The sequence below is a fragment of the Podarcis erhardii genome, assembly GCF_964252035.2.
Source record: "Podarcis erhardii genome assembly, chromosome: 5".
Lineage (NCBI taxonomy): Eukaryota > Metazoa > Chordata > Lepidosauria > Squamata > Lacertidae > Podarcis > Podarcis erhardii.
Window position 1 is genome coordinate 3354315 of NC_138509.1, and position 24868 is coordinate 3379182.

At 41.5% G+C, this 24868-nt stretch overlaps 1 protein-coding gene and 1 long non-coding RNA gene across 2 annotated transcripts; one reads left to right on the forward strand and one right to left on the reverse strand.

Annotated features, from left to right (window-relative positions):
- The first annotated feature begins 771 nt into the window (after positions 1 to 771).
- On the forward strand, positions 772 to 4432 carry LOC309341740. Its single transcript, XR_014156553.1, has 2 exons — positions 772 to 1277; positions 1373 to 4432. It is a non-coding gene; the product is annotated as an uncharacterized lncRNA (long non-coding RNA).
- A 5405-nt stretch (positions 4433 to 9837) lies between these two features.
- NUP50 (nucleoporin 50) lies at positions 9838 to 24663 on the reverse strand. Its single transcript, XM_081861452.1, has 10 exons — positions 24518 to 24663; positions 22939 to 23013; positions 22000 to 22193; positions 19691 to 19771; positions 16939 to 17022; positions 15292 to 15481; positions 13402 to 14052; positions 11622 to 11703; positions 10845 to 10963; positions 9838 to 10225 (listed from the first exon to the last, which is right to left on the reverse strand). Exons 4-10 carry the CDS (start codon positions 19757 to 19759, stop codon positions 10023 to 10025), a joined length of 1398 nt encoding a protein of 465 aa, XP_081717578.1. The 5' UTR covers positions 19760 to 19771; positions 22000 to 22193; positions 22939 to 23013; positions 24518 to 24663; the 3' UTR covers positions 9838 to 10022.
- Between the last annotated feature and the right edge of the window lie 205 nt (positions 24664 to 24868).

A 24868-nucleotide genomic window follows, 5' to 3' on the forward strand; every position in this document is an offset into this window, starting at 1 on the left:
ACGTCCACCATGCTGGAACAAAGTACACTTGCACGTTACAGCAAACAAGGTGCTGCTGCCAAAAATGGCCTCTGTCACTTTTCGTACTACTTTTCCTGCTGCGACTCAAGTTCTGAATTTCCCTGCCCCTCATCCGAGGTCATCAGTCTGTGAAATGACATGTTATGTGGAAGAGGTGAGAATATGAAATGGGAATACTTAAAAACCCCTGCCAAATCAAGAATGCAGTTAATGAGGGTAAAAGAATAGGTCCACATTCATTTCCAAACTCACAGTGCAGTCCTATATGCATGTTTCCTTTGAGGTGAGCCCCCTGTGTTCAGCAGGGCTTAATCCTAGGTTAGTGTGCAGATTGTAGCCTTAAAATAATGTAATTCAGAGACAGCCTGGTGACTTTAATGCAAGTCCCACTGAACACATCAAAAGGGGGGAGGGATTCTTTGGACTGAGCATTCTTGGGAAAAAATGCAACTGAAGTCTTAATTGTTCATTTATTTTTTACTGTTCCTCATTAAACTGATCAGAGATGGATATAGTCCATCTCTCTTTCAGGCTGGCATTGCACATGTAATTCTTCAGCAAAATGGCTACCTACACTTATTATATGCACCTTTGAAATTCAAATCGCCGAAATATTAAAAGGGGAAGAGATCATCTCACTCCTAGAGGCATGTTTAAATTTTCCAAGTTTTGCAGGTTAATGTCAGTTTCTGCTTAGAGCGGGGTTACTCCTCTTGTCATGCTTTACCTCAGAAAGTAAAGGGGCTGGGGCTGATCTGGAGGCCTTTCTGTATGTCAGGTTTATGCAGCAGTGGGGCTACTATGCAACCACCTCTTGCAGGGGTTGTGTTTAGGTGTAAATGTTGGGCTGTTGCCAGCCTATTCTGTGCCTTTTAAAATCCAGCTCTATATGTAAAATCTAAATTCCAAATAGCTCTGTGATTATATGTGAACATAATGTGCATCTGTACATAGCTGGGTTTGAAGGACTTTAATAACACAAAGAATTCTCTCCACCCTAAATTTATGCTGCACTCTCTTGGGAAGTGTTTTGTGGGCTGAGCCACTTAATGCTCATGTTTGGAGAAGTGTTGAGGCAGCTTTGCCAAGTCATTGCTCTACCCCTGTTCCTTGATAGGCAATGGTCATGGGCTGGAGGCCACACCTGTTTCCTTGTACTGGCTTACATCATCTTTAGAGCAGGGACAGGCAGAACGTCCGTCAGGGTCTCCTCATACTACACTCACACTACGTAAGGGTTTCAGATTCAAAAGGAAGTAAAAAAACCTGTCACGACTGGTTGTGTGCTAATCAATTCTTTATTGCATTTATTTGTCACTTTCTAGAACAATATCTCAAAGTAACTTAGCAGCTACATAAAATACCTGACAGCAAAACCACATCAGGCCAGTGACCCATTTAGATCAGCATCTTGTTCTCACAATGGCCAGTCCTATGCTGGAGCAGGACTGGAGCACAAGAGCATCTCTCCTGCTGTTTCCTGCAACTGGTCTTCAGAAGCATTTTGCTTCCTACCCTGGAGGCAGAATATCACCTTTGTGGCTAATAGCCATTAACAGTCATCATCTCCACTAATTTTTCTAATCCCCTTTTAAAGACATCCAAAGGGGGGTTGGCAGAACCTTCCTGGATGCTTTTGACCAGATCTTTGCACAGCCCTGCCCAATGTAGAGTTTCAGAACCTCAGAACTGTAGGGACTCTGATCAAGATTTGTACTGTTACTTGCTGATTACCTGAGTTTTTACGTCAACAGATGCAGCTGAAAACGGATTGCTTCAGTTTGTCAGGCTACAGAAACGCCTTGAAGGGAACAGGTTCCAGGTTCCCTGCCCCTGCTGTATATACTGGCACAAACCACATTTGTACCAGAGGCAAGTCTGTCTAGTTAGACATAGCCTCAATTTTTATTTACTACCAAACATCAGCCAAACCACTTCATAATTTACATCTCAATGTTTCAGCTCCCCCCCCCCCCCCCACTGCTGCCTTCAGACGGTGTGGTCTGCTTTTTCTAAGTGCTAGATCAATTTTTATGGTTAATGTTAAATACCTTAAATGAACTATTCAGTTACCACAGGGCCTTATTCACCCAGGCGTGTTCAGTACTTTGTACGCTGGAACACCAAATGGTTTTCCTGTCCGTCCACCCGAACTGCAACTTTAGTATACCCTCCTATGAGTAAGAGGGCAGCCTCTTTAGAGCAACGATGTAAATTTAAGCACTCCAGATAAGCTCACTTGCTACCTTCAGCAGCTAGTGCGTAGGCAGAAGAAACTCTTGCACTCAGATTTCTCAGTAAGAGACATGAATTCAGGTCATGATGAGATGCCAGAAATGCGTATGAGCAAAATATCCAATAGATAGGAATAGTGTCTGTGGATTTGTTGATTATAAGGCACACTAGAGTCATTTCAACAGAGACCAGTGAGCGGTGAGAGCTAGGCTGCAGAGTGTTGGGCGGTAGAAGATGGTTATTGCCCTCCGTTGACACAGTTCTCCCAGCACTAGGGCTTCGCTTTCTACCACTGAGGTATTTGTGAAAGCCATTTAGGAAAAGCGGTACACTTTGGCCTAAGGTGGCTTCCTGGTGACTCTAACAATGCAGAACTAAACCTACTCTTACCTTTATAGCCCACTTGTGGGATCTGTTTCTTGATCACATTGGGGTTGGAGCTTTTAAAATGTTAATTCTTTCCACTGTATTAGAATATCCTGTATTGGAATCAATGGCAGGTAATTTAATTCATATAGGATGCCCTCCCAGCATCAAAGAGGTACTTCACTGCACAGACACTGAGAATGCTCTTAATAATCCTTAGGGTGATAACAAGCATTCTTGATTGCTATCACATGGGAAGCACACAGTAGCCTTCCCAATGGTTATTTTTTGAAAGCAGCCTTTGGCCATAAACCTAGTTTTGTGTATCTCTCTTGACTGCCTTAGGATCCCTGCTCCATGAGGCCAGCCTTCCCTCCCATCAGGGGTGGTGGACAGGATTTACCTTAACTACAAACAGTGCATTCCTTTCCTTTCTTAAATATGAACAGATGACCTTCATTTATACACCTGAAGCAGGGCAAATGTTGATTCTAGCATCTATCTAACAGAATGCTAAGAACTGTTCTTTTATGCAAAGATATATTCAAACTGCTAGTCAACATGGAAATACCTTTCAGTACACTGAACTTGAACATCATTTGCCAATTTCTTGCTTATTTTTTAAAACCTAAATTTCTATGGAGAAATTGACTCCCAAAACAGTTCACGATAATTCAAATCCCAAGCAAAATGCAATTCAAATAGCTACAATAAACATCAATATGAAAACCATGACTGTACAAAACCAATACCTCCTGCAGTCGGTTCCAGAAACCACAAATTAACATTCTAAACACTACTAGTCTAGGTAGAGAGATCTTAAGAACTTTCTTAGAATGTTAATCTGTTGCTGTTGAATCCTGCTTTTTCTTTCAGGCTGCAGCTCTACACACACACGCACTACAAAGCACCATGGTGCATCGTGGGACTATGCATCCTCTATAGACGTGCATTAGATTGCACCATCCAATTACATTTCTGGTTGATTTTGAACACTGCCCCAGAGAGGGCCATGAGGCCCAGTGACTCAGTAGAGCAAAGGTGGGAACAATTGTGCCCCACGCCAAAGAGGTGGTTGGACTCGTCAGGCCCAGCCAGCATTACCAGTGGTCAAAGATGATGGGAGCTTGAGACCCTGTTTGTGACTTTTAAATGAGTCCACACAGAATCAGATGGGAACCAAGCCTTGACCAGTTTTATCAATGGAATGCCATCTAGAATGGGTATTAGGAATGTTTGTCTCATCATATCACCATCAAAGTCATAGGAACCAGTTTCTCTCTAGTACTGCCATCACAATTCTATGAAGATCAAACAATTATAGTGCTTTCTTGGGCCCAAAAGTGCACATTATCCCATTGAGATGAAATATGATGCAACTTTTTTGACCACAGTGGTTTAGAATCTGCCCAAGAAATTAGCTGCCCATAGTCAGTGCTCATTCACCATTGAATTTATTACACTTAAGGCAACAGCAACTGAAAGTGTACAGTGGAATAAACTGCCTATACTCATACTCTTTAAGTAGTATTTTGTACACTAATTGTAATAACAGTGAGAGGCCAAGATAAAGAGACTGAAATGACCACTGTGGTCCTCCTGCTTCACATACTTTATGTATGATCAGATATACATGTTGCATGGTTTCTGCCTCAGTCAGCTTTGTGCTATAATTTTTTTACAGCTATGTCGCTGAGCCCACTAAGCAAGGAAAATGAAACAGGAACACTTTTGTACGTGAGGAAAAAACAAATATTACATACGCCTATGATGAACAGTGACTGCCAATAAATTATTCTTAGAAACATTATGCTAAGTGTGTGTGTGTATGCTGATTTGTGAGAAATTATTCAGAAGTCCATGCCTACAATATGGGCCATGGATTCTATGTTGTTCTGTGATGGATTCTATCATGATGCTGACTGTGATCATAAAAACTGAACTGTGGACATTCAACATCTTGATCATGCTGGAATAGCAAGCAGTAAATTTTACTACTACATCCAAAGTAGCAAAAACCCTGGAGCCAAAAAATTGCACAACTAGCTCTGCATCTGCAAGTTTTGGCCTTTGCATTTCTTGGGCAGCTGCATCAACCTGGCAAATCTATCAAAATTGGAAGGTTTTTTTTAAAAAAAGCATGAGTATTTGGCATTGAAAAGAATCAAGTAACTAGTCATCACACCACGCCTTTTTGGTGTGCCAAGGTAGCGTTTAAGTCCCAACAAACGAGAGGAAAGCTAAAATGTCATATACAACAAGGGTAAAAAACAATTCAACTTAATTCAGTACAGTGGTACCTCCAGTTACGAACTTAATTCATTCCGGAGGTCCGTTCTTAACCTGAGGCATGCTTTCGCTAACGGGGCCTTCCGCTGCTGCCGTGCTGCCGGTGCACAACTTCCGCTTGCATCCCAGGGCAAAGTTCGCAACCTGAGGTACTACTTCCAGGTCAGCAGAGCTCATTATCCGAAGCATTCATTAGGATGGTACATAACCCAAGGTTCCACTGTATGTATATCTTGGGTAAGAAGCACCTATCAGATTGTTCCCAATTGGTTGTTTCTCAAACACAAACACTTCCCACAATTTAAGGCTATGCCCAACCTCAGGCCCTTTATTATTTTGAATACAACTCCTATCACCCCTGACCATTAGGCATGCTGGTTGGGGCTGATGAGGCACTGGGTTGGCAAAGGCTGGCTTAGTTCTGCTAGAGTACATTATCCCTAGGACAGTATGCTTGTGGGTCTTCACCTCCTGCAACATGAAATTCAAGTTGTCATATGTATGCATTGATATTAGACAAGTATACGGTAGAAACATCACTTTAGAATGCTATATTCTGAAATATATAAAATTAAGTTAAATGGCAGTGGGTTTTTCCAACTTGCACTTCTTTTGCTTCTACTAATGACAGAGCGAGTTGTGTCCCTGCCTGACCCCTGCAAATCACTAGATGACAAATAGATACTCTTTTCAAACTTCACCAGAGCCTCAGAAACCATTTTTTCTTTAAATTAAAGCAGAACTGCAGTGCACTGTGTGAGCTATGCAACACCACAATGCAAGAAATCACCAGTCCATGCTGTGGCTAGACATGGTAATTTAGCAATTCTCAGTATAAGATCTATTAAATAATTGAATCCATCTATTACTAAAAATCCTGCTTCATACTCCATTAATATTAACACCCCCCCCCCCCGCAAAAGAAGTCAAGGAACTACATTTGCTTCAAAACAGTTTTGTAAGATGAAATACTTTGGTAAGTCTTCACTACCCTCCTCACTGTCAAGGCAACAACATTCCTGATCTTTCTGCAGCATCTTCTGCAAAGGAAGAAACCTAGAACTTAAACCAAGTGCCCCAAAGTGGACTCTCCCAAGGACACCCAGTCACTTCACTGCAATTCCCACAGGCTACTTCAATTTACCTCCAGAGTAAGCGGGTCCAGGCCACGGGCAGCAGAGCAAAAGGCACCTCCCCTCACAGCAGCGTGAGCTCCATTGATCAAATGTTAGTTAGGTCATTAAGACGCTTAACATATGAAGCTGCCTTTGACCATGACTGACCACATCCCCCACCGGCTATTCAGCTTCTCTCTAAGGCCAAAGACAGAGGGCTCTGCTAGCCAGCCGTCTTTCCTGAACTGGAAGGGCAATGGACCGAATGTGGATCCTACTGTGCTCTACGACCAAGTTATCACCCCTGGCCACTTCATCTCTACCTGGCTGCACTGACCCTGACCATCTTTGCCACCAAGCCCAGGAGGTAGAATGCAAACATGTACAGATTGGAGTTCACACATCCTATTTGTTTATTCACATTTCAATGGATTTTTATACATTTCCTTAGAAAGAACTACAGCTAGCAAATGGACATGTGAAAAATGATAAAAGGCAAGTCCCAATTCTTGTTTAGCCTTTCAGATGGCGTCCTATGAGATGGGGAACAAACAAAAATGTTGACAGTCAAATGGAAAGAAAGGTTCATGTCGATTGTTCAGATAGCTGTTCATTAAGCTTTTATACATGGTTTCCATGCACTGTGAAATTTATCAAATGTTTACATTTGTGGTATACAGTTTAGCAACTTCTGCTAAAAATAACTTAAGGCATTAGACAGAACAGTTGTCAAATTACATTATGTTGCAAAGGGAGTTAAAGCAAGATGCAATACAGTACTTATTGCTCCTTATATGTAGCGACATATTTTCAGTTTACAAACTACTTGTAGCAGATTGAGAACAGAGCAAAAGTAGCCAAATATTCTCCACACCCCTTCTATACAGGATTTTGATGACAAACCTTTTGATGAATTAAAAAAATAGAGAAACAGCACACTCCCCAAACAAGTTGAGGTTTGCCCTAGTTCTCCCTTGAGTGGCAGGCCTGCATCTGGACTGAGTGGCAGACGGGGCTCATGTAGCAAAACACTCTTTTCTACAAAATAATTCCTTCCGCACAGAATCCTGAATGTCAGGGAGAAGGCTAGGCCACAACCATTCTAGCCAACGTGAATCCAATCAAGAGAACCCCTACCTGCAGTCTGAAGAGATGCAGGTCGGACACCAGTGACCAGCTCAGTGGCAGCTAGGCCTTTAATCCTGTCATTCCAAGAGAAAACTCTGGACGTGCAAAGCAGCAGTATCTAATAAATCAGTAGATGGACTTCTTTAGACTCTCTACTTCTGTCAAAATGTAAAAATGATTTTGCAAGTTTGGTTGGCAATCTTGCAAACAGGCAAGAGGCGAACAACAGTCACTTAAATCCTACAGCAATATAGTCAGACTACAAACACTGTGTCTACAAGGCGACAAGTGATCAGACTGCAAATTAAGACACTGCCTTATTGTTATGCAGCAAAGTATCAATAGACTTGATTAAGATTTTTAAATATAATTAAAGCTACAATTTTGTGCAAAAGAAAAATGATCGTCCAGTTTTATACAGCCTTTTAAACTTACTCTGAGAGTAAAACCAACACACAAAAATGAGATCTTACCTTTCACAGCAGGAGCAAGCCAACATGATCAACATCAGAAACCTACAAAACAAAGTCTATGCACATTCTCCTTCTTTCTTAGCAAGCCAATTTTGATCCACTTAGTAATTCAGATTGTTATTCTTCTAATAATTTTTATTACTGAAAGCGATGGGCCAATCACAAAGTCAACACTTACATTTAGGATTTCAAGTCTGCTGGTTTATGCATTTGTTCTGTGTATCTATGACTGCCTTCTCCAGCCTGGTGCCCTCCAGGTTTGGACTACAGCTTATAGGAGCTCCATCCAAAACCTACTAGATGGGGCTGCAGTCTAAGCATCTGGCAGTGGACAGGTTGCAGAAGGCTGATGGAGCTTTCCCCAAGAGTGTGAGTGAAGGGCAGTGCCTGGGAAGCTTTCGCTACATCAAGTCACAACCCACACAGGATGGCCAAGGTGCACCCACAGCAGGGATCTTCACATTTTTATGCAGCAGACATACGTTCCAAGAGGTGCAGGAAATTCCAATGCATTTCTGGAATGCCTTCCTCAGCAGCAGTGTGAAATAATCCCATTTTATGCTTGCTCTAAGAAAGAAGTAACTGACCACTTTCCATAACACAACCACTTTCAAGCAACGCCTTTTGACCAGCTCTTGGCAAACATTTAATGGACATTACGATTATTCTTTCATGCTGCTTTTAACTTTGAAAAGCAACATGCGCACTCTGGATTTCTTACAGAAGCAGCATCACGTAAGACATAGCAAAAAAATTATGAGAACAAACTCCATGTCAATGAAATGCTATTTCTTATTCTATTCGGTAATTGAAAAATTGTTACATATACACAGTTGCACTTTAGGAATCAGACAAGTGCAAATACACAGCATACCTGTAATATTAACAGTCTCTCAATGTTAAAATTATGTTAGAGGAGGGTGTGGGAACAGGCTATCTGCTTTCTAGAAAAAGAGCAGGCTGTTTGCCCAGACACAGGGGAGTAAACAAAGCTCACTGAGGATTTTTAAGACACTATTTCTCAAAGACAAGAGCACACAATATTACTGAAGCTCTTGGCCATTCAACCTGAGCCTCTAGCAGTAAGACTGGACTCCATATGCATGTTCCCATTTATAATATTAACATGCAAGTTAGCCTTTCTGACTGTTCGCCACCTTGAATGCTAAAGAGAACAATCCAGTGTGAAGCTCATTAGCCCAAACCTCACTAACATAAATGGTAACTCCCATTTATTTTAATGGGGATTGGGTCAGATTACTGCTTGCTGGGCACTGTATCCCAAGATATTTCAGTGTGGGGTGCTGAACTCTTGAAATACTCTCACACTTACTTTTTAGGAAGTCCAACACCTAAAACTTGATGCAAAAAAGGCACCAATTCATAATCAATACGGGTCCTGCTTCCACAGCATCCCAGCTCCCTTCCAGTTTTAAGGTACAATTAGAACTTTAAAGATTCAGATGTTTCGGAACCTGATAACCAATATTTGTGGACTGGTTATGTGTGGCTTTACTAGCTACTGCTACATTAGTAAGACAACTATTTAAATAGCAGGGTATTCACGGTCTGACTGCTGATCCCATTAAATGCACACTGGCGCACACCCAAAATAGTGTGGGCACAATTCACAGCTCTCTTGCACAAGCCCCTTGGCATTAAAGGGGACTGTACAGAATTTTCAAGCCTGAAGATAAGGCTTTGGCAAGTGTACAATGGAAGAAAGTCCATGAAATATCTCAACACAAGATGCTCCAGGTTTGATAAAATCCAAGAGACAGGATTGGATTGAAAAAAATATAGCCATGCTACCTTTTCCCTCAGTTGTTTCTCTAGGGAATGAGAAAATAACAACCTGCAACTTTGGCCTTAAAAATCAGGGTACTGATTTTTAACAGCTGTTACTAAAACACAAAAACTATACTGTTCAGTTTAAAACATTTGTTCCTTCAACATAATCTGAACTGTGATTTCACATTTAGGAGAGGATTTCAATTCAAACTTGGATGCAAGATAAAGAAGTTTGTCAAATTTCTTTCCACCCACACAAAATTCTTCCTACACAATTCCTGGTGTAGTATTTTACACCATTTGAGTATAAATCAGTTTTATTCTGTATAATAAAAATGTTTATTTTTTGATATGCAAGTTTTCTTCAAATATGGTTCATGCATTAGATATTCAAATTAGAAGGGAGGAAGAATTGACTCTTGTGTCAAGTTAAAAGCTTTTATTGGCCATCTTAATTTCTTTCCCTCACCAAAGCTCTTCAGAGTTCCTAAACAGTCCTTAGAATGTCAGAAGTGGTTTAAAAAGTTACTAGCAGAGTCAAGAGAGGGGAAATGAGCAGCAGCAGTTTGGCAAGTTTCGTCTGTAATTTTCAACAGCCCAGATTTTAGACCTCCTTCTTCTCCAGTAAAATTTTGTGCAACTCATCTGCATCCTGACTTGTTTTCACTCTTATCAATATAGGAACAGGGACGGTAGCATTCTTCTCATCAATGGGTGGATTTGGAACACAGACAATGAGCACGTTGTTCTTCCCTGTTCTGGAGCATGGCATCTTAGGAGGCACCAAAATGTTCAGCAATATGTTGCCTGCAACAGAGTGGAAGTTGGGAAAAGAGCAAAATAAATACAAAATATGAATGTTTAGGTAGTGGTATGGTGACTTGAGGTATGAGAAAATCAGGTGTTACTGATCCACCTAGCCAACCGCAGGCAGAGGTTCCCTCAAGGTCTCAGCCACAGCTCCTTGCTACAAGAGATGTTTTTATCTGGGAAAAGCTTGTGCTCTGTTACTGACTTACAAGCCTCCATTATTTCCTCATTTCCTCATCACATTAGCTACTATTCCTAAAAATGGGCAAGATCTCATGGTGTTAATATTTAGCAATTAAAAAAGAAAAACAAATTCCTGAGATCCAGTGGCCAAACACTACATGGTTGATAAGCCAAACTTGCAGTAATGGCTGTCAGTGCTGGTTTGCATCAACTATGTGCTAGCAACTGCATACATCCAACTTGGGATACAAATCACAGCCACTGCTAGATGTGCCTGTTGTTTACTTATGTGTAAAATTCTATACAGCTGTAGACATGAGAGCAAAAAAGGACCATCATAAATATCTTAATTATGTGAAAGAAGCCAGAAGCCTTTGACTTAGCAGTGGCTTGGAAGTTTACTGAACTAATAATAATAATAATAATAACATACCTAAGTTGGTATCTGCCCGTACTAATAGCTGAATCTTCTGATTTCCTGCATGTTTTAAGTGTAGCGTTCCTATACCTTTTTCTTTAAATTCATTATCTTTCTTGTAAAAAACTTTGCACCTGAAAAAAGAAACATAGACAAGATTCATTTTACAGAACGTGCATGAATGTGAAAGGTGATTAAAAGCCTCCAAATAGCTTGTATGTGGCAAACACCAGCATGCAAACAAATAATACATTTAAACTCAGGCTGGAACTAGCCAGACTAATAGTTATATAAATAGTCCTTCCAGAAAAGAAGTCTTTGGAACATGATAAAACTATTTGTTAGAATCTTCCAGAGTATATTGAAAATAATGGCCAAGATTTAAAGAACCATGAGCTCAAGGGGGCCTCAGATTTACTCTGAGAAACAGCAGTCCCCCAGCTGTACAAAAAACTGCCTTTAAACTTTAGAGTGTTTTAAAGTGAGCTCCTGACAAAAAGACTGCGGGTCTTTGGGTGAGACAAAGGCTAAGCAGTTCGTTGAGTGACTCTGTGCCAAAATAGAGGCAACCTGTAACTTGTACCCCCTGGAATTATCAAAGTTTGAACTCCAGTAGTATAAAGAGATACAAAATAACTTCGGCAAAAGAAATTTCATTTAGTTTGTAGTTGTAATGCACTATAAACTGCTAAAGACTTTCACTCACACATACAAAATTAGGGAAAAAAGCATACTGAACTCTCTACAGTAAGAGCATGATCGTGGTAATAAGTATCATAGAACACAACTCACTTCTTTGAGTAGAAGGCATCATCTTCCTTTATTTCATTCACTACTGCTTTTGGTGGCTCCTCATCTTCTTCATCACCACCACCTGTAGGAAGAATAATTTCAAGTAAGTGTTACGTATATACAAGGAAAGATACTGCAGTACATAAAAATCTTTTGATGTTTGAAAAAAACATGGGGATATTAGATATCAGATACAGCAACCTGGTTCACATGGCATAGTAAGCCAAACTATGGCTTGACAAGGAGCAACTCACAAGTGCTTTACTTTTCCTTTGTTGCTCCACTACCAGCAGCTAAACCATGGCTTGGCGTTGCATCCAAACCTGGGCTCATGGCTGGCCTTGCCCCAGATAGCTGTGACCTGAAACCAAGGTTTGTTTGTGGCTTACCACTCACCATTGCTTGTTTGGGGAAAACAAACCATGAGCTCAAGGTTCGGCCATAACACTAAGCCAAACCATGGCTCAGCTTCTGGTTGCATGTGAGCAAGATCACAGTATGTCTAAAAAGGTAGGTGGACTGTCAGTTTGATACTAATTGATAGGGTCATCAGTATAAAATATATTTCTAAAAAATCTTCAAACAATGTGCTAGAGAGAAAGAACAAAATAAAAAAATTCCTTCCAGTAGCACCTTAAAGACCAACTAAGTTAGTTCTAGGTATGAGCTTTCGTGTGCATGCACACTTCTTCAGATACCAAGTGTACCACTTCTTCAGATACTGGAAGGAATTTTTTTATTTTGTTTTGACTATGGCAGACCAACACGGCTACCCATCTGTAACTAGAGAGAAAGAAGTTACAGATATTAGCAGGGATCGGCAACCTAAGGCCCATCGGCCACAAGCGGCCCTGAACCAAGCCACCCGCTCGGCGAGTCCCTGTGCACTGCACTAAACTGGTGCAGCGCAGGGACACGCCGGAAATCGCGTCTGTGCATGTGCATATGTCGGAAATTCTGGGCCCACGGAGGGACCTCCCCTGCAGTGAACTGGCCCAGGCGAGGGAAACCTTCCTTGCCGACCCCTGGATATTAGAATATATTTTAAGCTGTGCTGATAACAAAAAGGCTTATATATATATATTTAGAGAGAGAGAGAGATTCTTTGTAATAAATAACACACCAACCCTGGGTTAAACAACTATCTGACTTTTAGAAGACATCTGAAGGCAGCCCTGTTTAGGGAAGTTTTTAATGTCTGATTTTTTTAAATTGTATTTTTAATATTCTGTTGGAAGCCACACAGAGTGGCTGGGGAAATCCAGCCAGATGGGTGGGGTATAAATAATTATTATTATCAATTATTCATGTAATTTTTATTTTTTTAATTAAAATTACCATCATCATCATCATGTGACAGGGCAGTGGAGGTGCTCTTACCCTTTTCCTATCCCCCAATCCCTGCTTAACCCAATCTATAGTTAAGGTTATTTAAATGGAAGGGGAACCAAAGCAGGGCTTTCAATAATTTCACCTACAAACATTTGTTATGGAAGTTTCAAAGTAGAAAAAAGCAGCGCAGATTGCTAGTGAAGCACCAAATTCTATTCAGAGTCACCCAAGACTAAAAGGCATTCCTGCAGGGGTCCATAAGTTTTAGCTGGCCTGGGCAGCCAGCTATTATTTGTAATCCTCAGTGACACCCTTTCCTAGAGTCCTCTGGCATGAGAAACAGATTTCTAGGGGGTCCAATTCTGCATATTAGCGGGAAGCTCACCAGATTTCAATGAAACATGGGACTGAATCCCATCTCTCAACTTCTAAAACAATAAATGTTTACCTTTATCTTCACTGCCACCACTTTCTGTCTGAATATCTAGTGCTTTGCTGGAAAATGAAGAAACAACCTTGCCTTGGCTTGTATCTTTTCCAAATAAACTCGCACTTCCAGGAGAGAATGAGAAACTAGGTAATGCACCAGAATTCAGACCAGAGTTGTCTACGCTCTTGCTAAAAGTAAAGGAGACAGTTGACATAGACCCTAGTTTTGGTTCCGTTTTCTTTTCCATTTCTGTTTTCTTTCCTGGTGCATTCTCAGATTTGTTGCTATTGAAGAAAAACGTTGAACTCTGCTGAAGATTCGGACTCCCAAACGCAGACCCAGGCTGAGTTCCAACTGTCTTGTTACTGTCACTTTCAGAACCGCTGTCACTACTCATTCCGCGTTGCTCTATCTCAGCTAAATATTTCTCATAGTCTCTGAAAATCGGCGACAGGTCACAGAGTGGATTGGCATTTACATGTTTTACTATCCAGTCACGCACTGAACAATTTAGAGCGGCTAACTGTTTATGATAAGTATCAGGGCTGCATGCTTTGTTCTCAGTGAATCCAGAGGACAAGGGCTGCTGGCTCTCACCATTTGCTTCCACACTTACAGGCTTTTTCTCAGTTACAGTATTATTCACTGAACCACTGGACACCACAGAACCTATTAGAGAGAAGAGCATTTTATGAACTTTCTTTACAATGTTGTATGCATACATAAACCTGACCTGAACCCATTTCTAGAATGCATTCTCCCCCATTCTATTTACTGAATTTGTTCTACTGTTTTGTTCCAGGTAATGCCATTTTTTAATATATATCTATATCTCTATCTATCTATCTATCTATCTATCTGGATAGCTGTACTATCGTGAGACTGGGAACCATAGCTCTGTTTCGTCATGATATTGGGGTCAATATATTTGTTAATGTATCCACTATGACCCCAAGGAATAGTGCCAACCAGCCAGAGTCAGTTCAGGCTCCAAGAGCAAATAGGTGAAATTAAAATATTTTGCCCAACTTAGTACTTTTAATGGGTCATTTGATATAAATGTATAGATTTTATATGTGAAGGAAGTAGTTGTTCAAGAAGACGAAGAAATTATCATTCATTTATTGCAGCACTATGATAGCTGGAAAAAAGTCAAGAGATACCAAAGGTGGAAGACTGGCTCATAAGGAAATTGGACACTGCACAAATGGTCTAAATGAGCAATGTATTCAGGGTAGGACAGACCAGGACTCTTCATAACTTATTGAAATGAAAAAATGAATGACACTATAAATCCTTATGTGCTCCTAGGTAACATATAACAAGAAAAATATATATGCTCCATATTATAATGTGCTATTACAATAATATCATTATGATTTAACTTAATAATGGTAAAATATAAATAATGAGTATATGTGTGTATAATAAAATATATACAATATATCCAGATATAGATGCCTATGGACACTTCAACACTTTCTAACACAACCTAAAGAGCCTTGGGGACAGAAACAAAAATATGTAGTAATTGGTATGTTCATATATGTGCAGATCTCTTGCGGGGGGGGGGGGGAATGTGGGGGGGGGGAAATAGTGCAACTTTAAAGATGTGATAAATGAACAATAGGTAAATAATCAGCTTATGTAAGTGATTTATATACTGAACATCCAGAATGTTTGGCTCATATTTAACCATTTTAACCATGCATGGATATGTGATTTTTTTTTTCCCCAACAGCTTTTTGAAGCACACAATGCCAAGTGGATCATCACCTACATCTATATGCTTGTTGATATGAGGGCTGGATGTGACACATGCTTACACAAACCTTTCAGCTCCCTTAATATCATTAAAAACATTTTTACAAGTATCGTCTGATGAGAAAATTTTACTGGTGAACTTACTAAATGTAGTAGTTGTTTCAGCAGCAGTCTTTAAATTGGTGAATGATGAGCTATTTGCAATGCTGCCGCCGCCATTGGATAGCCCCCCTAAAGGCTTTGTTCCGGTGCCATTGCCAAAGCCAGAAAATCCTCCACCTCCAGATGGCAAAACGAAACCTTTAAAACCCTTAAAAGCTCCACCACTCTCAGCCTGAAAGAGATGTAAAACAGTTATCTCACTTTTCAGCTGTATCCCCACAAAGTCCCATCAATATGATTATGTTAATGTCCACCCATACAAAATCTTTGCTTCCCTTATTCAAGGTAAATATTCTACAGGGCATATTATATTTGGTCCCTGTCTGATTCTCTCACACACATTCATCAAATGATGAAATGTATCATTCCAGTCATCACTGGAAACTAAGTATGGAATGTTCTTATCACCAAACAGTAAGTATCTTTTCCATGAGGATAGTTCAGACATTTGACTTGCCTTTAACCCATGGGTACCAATGAAGTGTACATGTATGTGTGGATCAGCCAATATATGTTGAGCCATTGTGAAATTAGATTCACTATCACAAGACAAATGATATCTTCTGATTAAAGAAAACCCAACCCATGTGGACAAAACCTGAGCGCTCAGAGTAATCACTTACTCCTGAGCCAGCTGAAGGGCTACCCCCACCCTTCAATATAGAGAGCAATCAACAGTAACACACACATTAACAAACAAAGGCTTGGCTTTGCATGCAAGACGAGACCTTAATCATGAGTCCTGGTTCACATGACAAACTAAGCCAAACTTTGGCTTAGCTCAGTGTGGCAGTAAAAAGACCATGGAGGAACAATGTGGCTGCAGGCTCCTTCCTGGGAGCCTGTACATTTGTGAGATCCTGGTAAGTCACAGTTTGGCTTGCTGTGTCATGGGAATGCAATCAGTATGGAATTCATCAGGAATAAAATTGCTTTTAACAGACAAACTGAAAACTGAAAACATCAGCAACTCCAAGAACATTGGTTTTGCTTCTGGTTTTTCAAAAAAATTGAACAAATCCCTGGAGATCTGTTTAGAAGAATATGACTGAGGAAGAGAAAGATTTCAAACTAGCAAGAAGTTTAAAATAATAATACTAAAAGCAAAGCTATTTTCAAACAGACTGTGCCATGGGGCAGTGGGATGTGACGGGGACAGAATCAAAAACATTTACCAGATTATTATTTTTACACACTACAACTACCATCATGAACAGGAATACAAAATCCGAGCAAGCAATGGCTACTTTCACTTAGAAAATGTGGCATGGCAACTGGGTTGCTGCGCAGAGGACAGAAGATTTATCTCTCTGTCTGGCTCCTAGAAAGAGTGGTGAAATAAATAGGGGTAGTATTCTATCACTCTTGTCTTCCTCCAACTGTTTTCAACATTCTGCTCTCCTTTGGGGCCATTTCACACAATATGAATTTCCTAGATGCAGTTCACTTCAAACAGGAAATGTTATATTTCGTCAAAACAACCTTCGGCCATTTCAATACTTGGCTGAATTTGTGCATCATTATTTACAGTACTTTCCACATAAGAAACAATTACCTGTGCATTTTTGGCAATACAAATGGTTGGACCAAGAATCAGACATTTATTATAAAATCAGTGCATTTATGTACCTCAAACCCCACATTTCTACGCTTTGCCTTCTTAATTGCTCTGTTCTTTAAAACCTCTTCACTGGCCACTGAGAACGTTCCCACCTGCAAGGAATATTATATTCTTAGAACAAACAAGGTTCCACTTGCACACAGAAAATTGCTTCTTGATTCCCTTGTATTACAAAACTCTAATTTCAAAATACACATTCACTTTTAACACTATAAGGCTCAACATTTTATAATAAGCAAATATACATTGTATATTCAGTTTTAATAATAGCATTTTACAAAAACTACTTGTGAATCTTTTGTCCATAAAGGGTTTATCACTTGACTGCTACAAAAATATTTAGACTCTGTAAACCCTGCTTTATCAAGAAACATTTCCAAAGTTGCATCAATAGCAAGTCAAATAATTATCTTTTTATAACATAAACAATTATGTCAATATACTTAACAGGTTTCTGTTTGAATATAGCATTTAAAATATATTGTGTGCTTCAATGCTTTTTTTTCTTAATGAAATTTTTCATTGCAACTAGTATGAGATAGTATGAAAACTTGTGAAATAAGTAAAACTAAATAAAATTGACACATTAAGTACGTCAGAACATGCCAAATTGGATCCTAACAGATTTAGGGTATCTAATAATAATAATAATAATAATAATAATAATAATAATATACCCCACCCATCTGGCTGGGTTTCCCCAGCCACTCTGGGCGGCTTCCAACCGAATATTAAAAACAAGCAAGTCAAATAATTATCTTTTTATAACATAAACAATTATGTCAATATACTTAACAGGTTTCTGTTTGAATATAGCATTTAAAATATATTGTGTGCTTCAATGCTTTTTTTTCTTAATGAAATTTTTCATTGCAACTAGTATGGGATAGTATGAAAACTTGTGAAATAAGTAAAACTAAATAAAATTGACACATTAAGTACGTCAGAACATGCCAAATTGGATCCTCACAGATTTAGGGTATCTAATAATAATAATAATAATAATAATAATAATAATAATAATAATATACCCCACCCATCTGGCTGGGTTTCCCCAGCCACTCTGGGCGGCTTCCAACCGAATATTAAAAACAATACAGTATCAGACATTAAAAACTTCCCTAAACAGGGCCGCCTTCAGTTGTCTTTTAAAAATAAAATTGTTGTTTATTGCCTTGACATCTGCTGGGAGGGAGTTCCACAGGGCAGGCACTACTACCGAGAAGGCCCTCTGCTCTCAGAAATCCGCTCTCAGTCCAAACCTTTCACATCTTTGTAGCTGGGTTGTTTTCAGTTTCTTATCTCATCGTCTCTGGCCTGTAGTTTGCTCCAATTAAAGCCCAATTAACAGGATAACCAGGAACAGGAGGTGGGGGGGGGGTTCGTGGCAGCCAGAGTACTCCATGCACCCAGTGCCTTAGCCTGCCCTTGCATTCCATGGGGAAGCAAGTGGCAGACCGCCAGGCAAACTGTGGGTGAGAGCTTGGTCCCTCTCCCAACCAAAGAGGAAAACAGATAATGAATTTCCCCCATCATTATCTGATTATCTCCATCTGTCTCTCTCACACAGTGTTGGGAGAAACTCCATTCCTGGAGCACCGGAAACAAGAAGCCAAAGTTGAATACATTCATGAAGTTATTAGGTTGCTGATACAACATATAACACAACTCATGTACAGTTAAGGTCAAAGGAAAAAATATGAACTAATTTTAATGGCATTAGGTTTCATTTATGGCCTTTGAGATGATTGCAAGTTTTCCAATCCAATAAAACAGATTTATGGAAATGTAGGTAGTAGCTGCTAAGGAAGACTAGAAACAGCTCTGGTTATTGGGATTTTTAATGATTTCAGGAAGTGCATTCCATTTGCAAAGATGTGAAAAGGTTTAATGATGCTCTGAGATGGGCCATTACTGAAAAGCCTAGCACCACAAACACCCCAGGACCTCTAAGCTTTTTTCTGTTGAACTCATTTGACAAAGGACTAGAATAACAGCCTTGATTTTCACTACACAAAATGTAATCTTGACACTGCAACTCTTAGGCAAAACACATCCGTTGCATATAACTGACAAAACCATCCAGGGCCTGCCCAATACATTTTAGCACCTGAGGCAAACCATGAAATGGTGCCCCTCACCACCAGGAAAGAAGGAGTGAATGCAGATCTACATCAGGAACAAGAGGAACCGGGAACCAGGAGAGGAATCAAATCAACCTTACTTGAGAGTTGAAGTGGGAATCAAAGGATGTAAAGGGGGAGGGGAATCAAATCAACCTTACTTGAGAGTTGAAGTGGGAATCAAAGGATGTAAAGGGGGAGGTGATGACCCCAGAAGGCAGCTCCTGCCATTTCCTCCCTACGGGTGAGAGGAGAAAAGCAGTGCCTCCTATCTGCTGAGATGTTGCTGTAGAGATGGCACTGCAGGGTGGGGGTGGGGGAGCTGCCAAGAAGGCAGCGGATCCAGCCTCCACACGAGGTGTGATGCAGCCATTGCAGCCTGTGGATCACTTGCCTTGTGAATGAGCCAGCCCCGATACTAGCTACATGAATGTGATTGCAATTAATTGTTGCCCATAGATCTATGAAAGTTACAAGGGAGAATCCGCTTACCTGGTGTAATCAGTTGTTTTTATGTTTAGCTTGCAACACAGTGCCAACATAGTAATAAAATATCATTTAGTTTTCCATGATCTTCCTATTGATTCTAGCAACTATTTCAATTTTATTTCTATTAAAAGCATCTAACCTTTCTTACCTCCTCAGTTTCTTCTTCTTGATCCCAGTTCCTGTCAGTCAGCTCCTTTTCTGCTACTCTCTTAGCCATTGTACAGCACTACTGTATTAGAACAAATAAAACAAAAGAGTAATCAGCCATGCTTCACATCTAGTGGTTTTTAAATAGGTGGCAAGCAACTTGCAATGAGCAGCTTGCATTACCAGACACTACGTAATAATTCAGTGACTTGTGATGGATTTTTAAAAAACTAAAATGCACTAAATGGTTCATTATGTAATGCCTTAGTGTTAAAATTAAATAAGTCACAAAAAGAGTAATCAGATTCTGACAAATGTAAACCATTTCATCCATAAAAGAATGTAGCTTTATGTATCTCAAGGTGTTCTCCAGTTGCCTGTCTGTTTCCTTATCTGTTGAACCTACAAAGGCACCAACATTTCCAACAGAAATAGTTCATTAAGAATTTCAATATAGAATTAAAACAAATTTACAGGTTCAGTCACTTGGGACTTTTGATGGTATAGGAAAACATCACATTGTTGGAAGACTACTTCCTCCTTTACATAGTATTTTGGGTTTGGAAAAGGGATGTTTGTGGAACACTTGGAGACACGTAGTGGTCCAGCTATGAATGCATTAGATTTATACTCTACTTGTCCCCTGGTTCAGCATATTTGAAACAAATGTACAGCAAGTCATTGGGAGGAAGTAGCTACTGCATATGCACTCAATTTTATGCTTACATGGTACTTTTCACAAATTAGAATTTACTTCTTGGACTCTTCTTGGTTAGCCATCACAGATCTAGTTCAAGGAGTCATCCCACATTCATCTCATATAGAATAATAATGTTTAGTATCATTCAGGAATATTTTTCATTATTTTTATGGACTGAATTATTAACACCTACAACATATTTACTTTTATCTTCCCTGCTTATCAGATACTAAGGAAACCAAATTCCAGGTGCTATGAAGATTAAAATTTCCCCAACAAAACAAAGGGCTGCATTCAACTAAATTGTAGCACCAGCAGAAGCCAGCACAATGATACCTGCAACCCCAACCCCAGGTTTTGTGGCACCTTATCATGGCATAAACTTTGGTGGAATTAAACACCCACTTCTTCAACTACATAAAGGTCTTGAACAGCCAACTGTTTGAGATGCATCAAACAATCATTCAATTAGGCCTTTATGTAGCTCATGAAATGTGCTTTAAGTCAGCAAAAGCCTATATCTGTCTACTTTTTTTTCGGGCCTTTTCCTGGTTTCTCTAACAGCAGACTAGCAATCAGGAATTAATCAGCTGAAGCCTTTAGTGTGTCAGTTGACTGAAACAGATGCATGGGGGGGGGGGGGGAGAATAGGCAACATCCAATAATACCCAGGTGGATGCAACAGAATGTCCCCTTCACCTGCCGTCCTTCAAAGTCCCCTGTGATACCATCTGCTCCGGAGAGTCCCTTGATCCTTTGTAAAATATTTTTGGGCAGACAAGGAAATCTAAACTGTGCAATAAGTCAGTTGCACAAGCAGCAAGTCGTAGCTGCTTATCACCCAATGTTAACATTAGCACAAGACGAGCATGAGATGCAAAATGCAATATGCAAGTGTGTACAGTGACCATTCACAACAGTAATAACTGTTGGTAGCAATTATTCCTTGCTTTGGAAATTTAGATTTACTCGAGTTCTGGGAGGTAACTTGGATAAATTCTTGAGCCTGATTAAGCCCCAAAGAAATAGACTGTGCTGATAAGACTGTAAAACTGCTACTACCTTAGCATAGCAAATCAACGAAGAATGCATTATCAAGTGGTGTTGTGAACAGTCACTGCACCTACCTTGCACATATAGGGTGCAACCTCTTACATTTCAGGGCACATATGTATCACATCTCTGCTTTGAAGGCACAGCCAAACGAAGCAGGCTTTCTGCAGGGAGCTCTCTTACATACCTGGGCCAAGCAGGATCACCCTTCCTTTGCACCAGCTAATAAATTTAATCCTGTTTTGCACAGCCGCTTGTCAGGTGTTCCTGACAAGCAGCTGGCTGTTGGGTGCTCTGGAAGCTGAGCAAAGGGGCTTTGCCTGTATGATGTCAGGTGTACAGCTGGAAAGTATGCCCAAAGAGGTCTAGGGGGCCAAATGGAGAAACTTGGGGGGGGGGCAAAGACTGGTCTGCCTCAGTAGGATAGAGGCATATAACTTGGAATGATATAAGAAGTGAGCCTGTGCCTCCTCTTGTCAAAACATTCAAGCACCATGAATTCATGTTTACTTATAGTACATAATCATTATAAGCTTCCCACTTGTACCACCACAAACCAGAAATTCCTGATCTATCTCCTAATGCTTTCAGAATGCTGGAAGATGAAGCTATGTTTCAAAGAAGGCAAGCAGCAGCTCCTATATATGGTTGATGATGTCATAATGCAGTGGCGGCAAAGAGGAGAGCATCCTCTAGCTTCTGGGATAGTAGCAAGGGTTGTTATTCATAGTCTGTTTTCCCAACAAAAGCCCTGTAAGATAGGTTGGTATAAACAGAAAACTGAGAAAAAGCCACTTGCCCAATGCAACACTGTAGAATCATGTCTGAAAACAGACATGAGCTCATATCTCTTAGATGCAAACCAAACACTCTAGCTTTTCAACCATTGTGGTGCATATGAAGGCTTAATCTGACCCAGAACCTCTTTCCCAACATCAGGCCTTCAATCTGATCAGATGAAGAAATCAAGGTGACAGTATTTCTAAACATGCATAAACTATATTTCCCACACTACTAAGTAACTACCCTCACCACATTTAGGATAAGGAATAATTCTGAAGCTTGAGAGTTGACTGGCCAGCTAGCTGGAGCCCATCTATGAGTCCCATTTTTTCTTTCTTTCTTAACTGGCCCCTGCTCCTGGTGTCTCCAACAGCTGCCTAACTCAGTGTTTCCCAACCTTGGGCCTCCAGCTGTTTTCGGACTACAATTCCCATCATCCCTGACCACTGGTCTTGCTAGCTAAGATTGATGGTAGTTGTAGTCCAAAAACAGCTGGAGGCCCAAGGTTGGGAAACACTGGCCTAACTTACAGACATTAAGCAGCTGAAGTGTTTACTGACAACTCTCTTTTCTTTTAGAAATCAAACTCTTGCCCTGCCTAGGACTGACAAAAAGCAGTCACTCTACCTAATTTTAACCACTTCTTTAAAAAGGGCATTAAAAGTTCACATTTGTTCCAAATCTGGCCCCCGTGACCAACCACTCACACATACCTTTGAAACCCAGGCACCACACAAATCAAGCAGCTCTTATGCAGTATACACACACATCTTCACAGGAGGAATGTGCTGTAGGTGGTAAATAAAAACAAATATCAAGGCAGGACTATGGCAAGCTGCAAGGATTCACTGTTGTCAAGATTTAAAAACAGGCCATGCCCCTTATTTTAAACAGGACCATAACACTCAGAAGAGTTCAGCAGGAAGAAATGTTTTACTTGCCGCTCAACTCCATGCCAAAGGGAAAAAAAAGAAAAGCTTCACCACCTTGAACTTTCTCTGTGCTTTTGTGCTTAGGCTGCTGCTGATAGAACATAGGCAACACCAGAAAAACAGGAGGTGGCAATCCAAGCCCCAAAATCAGAGCCAGTGTGCTGTAGGTGCCAGGCAAAAACATTCCTCTTTCCCCCAGACTAATTCTCCTTCTCTCCTTTGGCTAATTAAACAAGCTATGACCAGTGTGGTGTAGTGGTTAAGAGCGGTAGTCTCGTAATCTGGTGAACCGGGTTTGCGTCTCGGCTCCTCCACCTGCAGCTGCTGGGTGACCTTGGGCCAGTCACACTTCTCTGAAGTCTCTCAGCCCCACTCACCTCACAGAGTGTTTGTTGTGGGGGAGGAAGGGAAAGGAGATGGTTAGCCGCTTTGAGACTCCTTAAAGGGGGTGAAAGGCGGGATATCAAATCCAAACTCTACTTCTTCTCTTCTTCTTCTTTAAAACCCTGTGTGTGTGGTTGGGTCACGGTTTTGTTTGTATCTTTGTGTTTTTTTTTATATGGTAAACAGCCCTGTGATTCTCAGACAAAAGGTGGTATAGGAATGTAATAAATAATATGAATAATGCTGGCCAGAGTGTTTGACTTGAGGCCTGGGAGAGGCCAGGGTTCAAACCCTCCCGGGGAGGCGGTCCCTGCCTCCTCTCCAGAGGCCTCGGGGACCGTGCTCCCTCCACTGGGCACCCTGAGGGGCCCGGCAGAAAACCCCGATCCTGCTCCCCGGCTCCGTCCATGTCCCTGTGGGTTACGGCTTTGCTTTCGCCCCGCCGCGTGTCCTTGTGTTCTCATTTCATGCTGCGAACCCTCCAGAGATCGAAGGGCGAAGACTCGGCATGCAAATCCCACACAGAGAAGCAACAGGGAGCGAAGGCCACAAATGAATCAAATGCAAACAAATGAACCCACGAACATGCCGCGTTTCCTCTCTCCTCCCTGCGGGGCAGGCCGAGGCCTCCCAACCCCGCTCCCCCCGCCGCCCCTCACCTTCCTCCCGCGACGCGGCCGCTGCCTCGCGGCTCCCTCAGCGGCGGAAACTGGAGAGGGAGCCGGCCGCGCGTCCTAGAGCGGCAGGCCGGTCTAGGAATCCGCGCGCCGCCTCCTCCGCCTCCGTCTCAGCGAAGCCGGAAGGAGCTGTCAGCCGCGCGCGCCTAACGGCTGCCTCGGGAGCGGACTTCCGCCCGCCCCGCTGCGCGCCCCGGGCAGTGGGGCCCGCTGCACTATCCCGGGCCATTTCCCGGGGAAGCCGCCCCGCTCCCCCCCCCGCCCGGCCCCTCTACCAGCGCTCGCTGCGGGGCTGTTACCTGATGGCGCCGCGGGCGGAGAGAACGAGAAAGGCGGGAGGCCGGGCGGGCGGGCGCACGCGCAGCAGAAAGCGCGGCCGCCACACCACTTCCGCTTCCGGCTCGCTTGCCCGCCCTTGCCCCGCCCACCTGCGGAGGGGGCGGAGTGTTCCTCCGCAGCCGCGCGCCTCGGCTCTCCGCCCGGCCGAAGCACTGCTCCGCCAGACGCTGCCGCTCTTCTTTCTCCCTGAAGTTCCGCGCTTATTTCGAGGACTACTTCTCCTATTAACTCTGCTGTTGAAAAGGGATATATTTCACATGAAAATGTAAAGGACACATGGGCTGACATTTTGATGATGATGCGTAGAATCT

Coding starts and splice junctions, on each gene's coding strand:
- NUP50 (XM_081861452.1), bottom strand. CDS start 19,759: ATGGCTAAGAGAGTAGCAGAAAAGGAGCTGACTGACAGGAACTGGGAT. Junction 17,023..19,690: donor AAGAAGAAGAAACTGAGGAG/GTAAGAAAGGTT, acceptor TATTCCTTGCAG/GTGGGAACGTTCTCAGTGGC. Junction 10,226..10,844: donor ACGGGCAGATACCAACTTAG/GTATGTTATTAT, acceptor ACTCTGTTGCAG/GCAACATATTGCTGAACATT.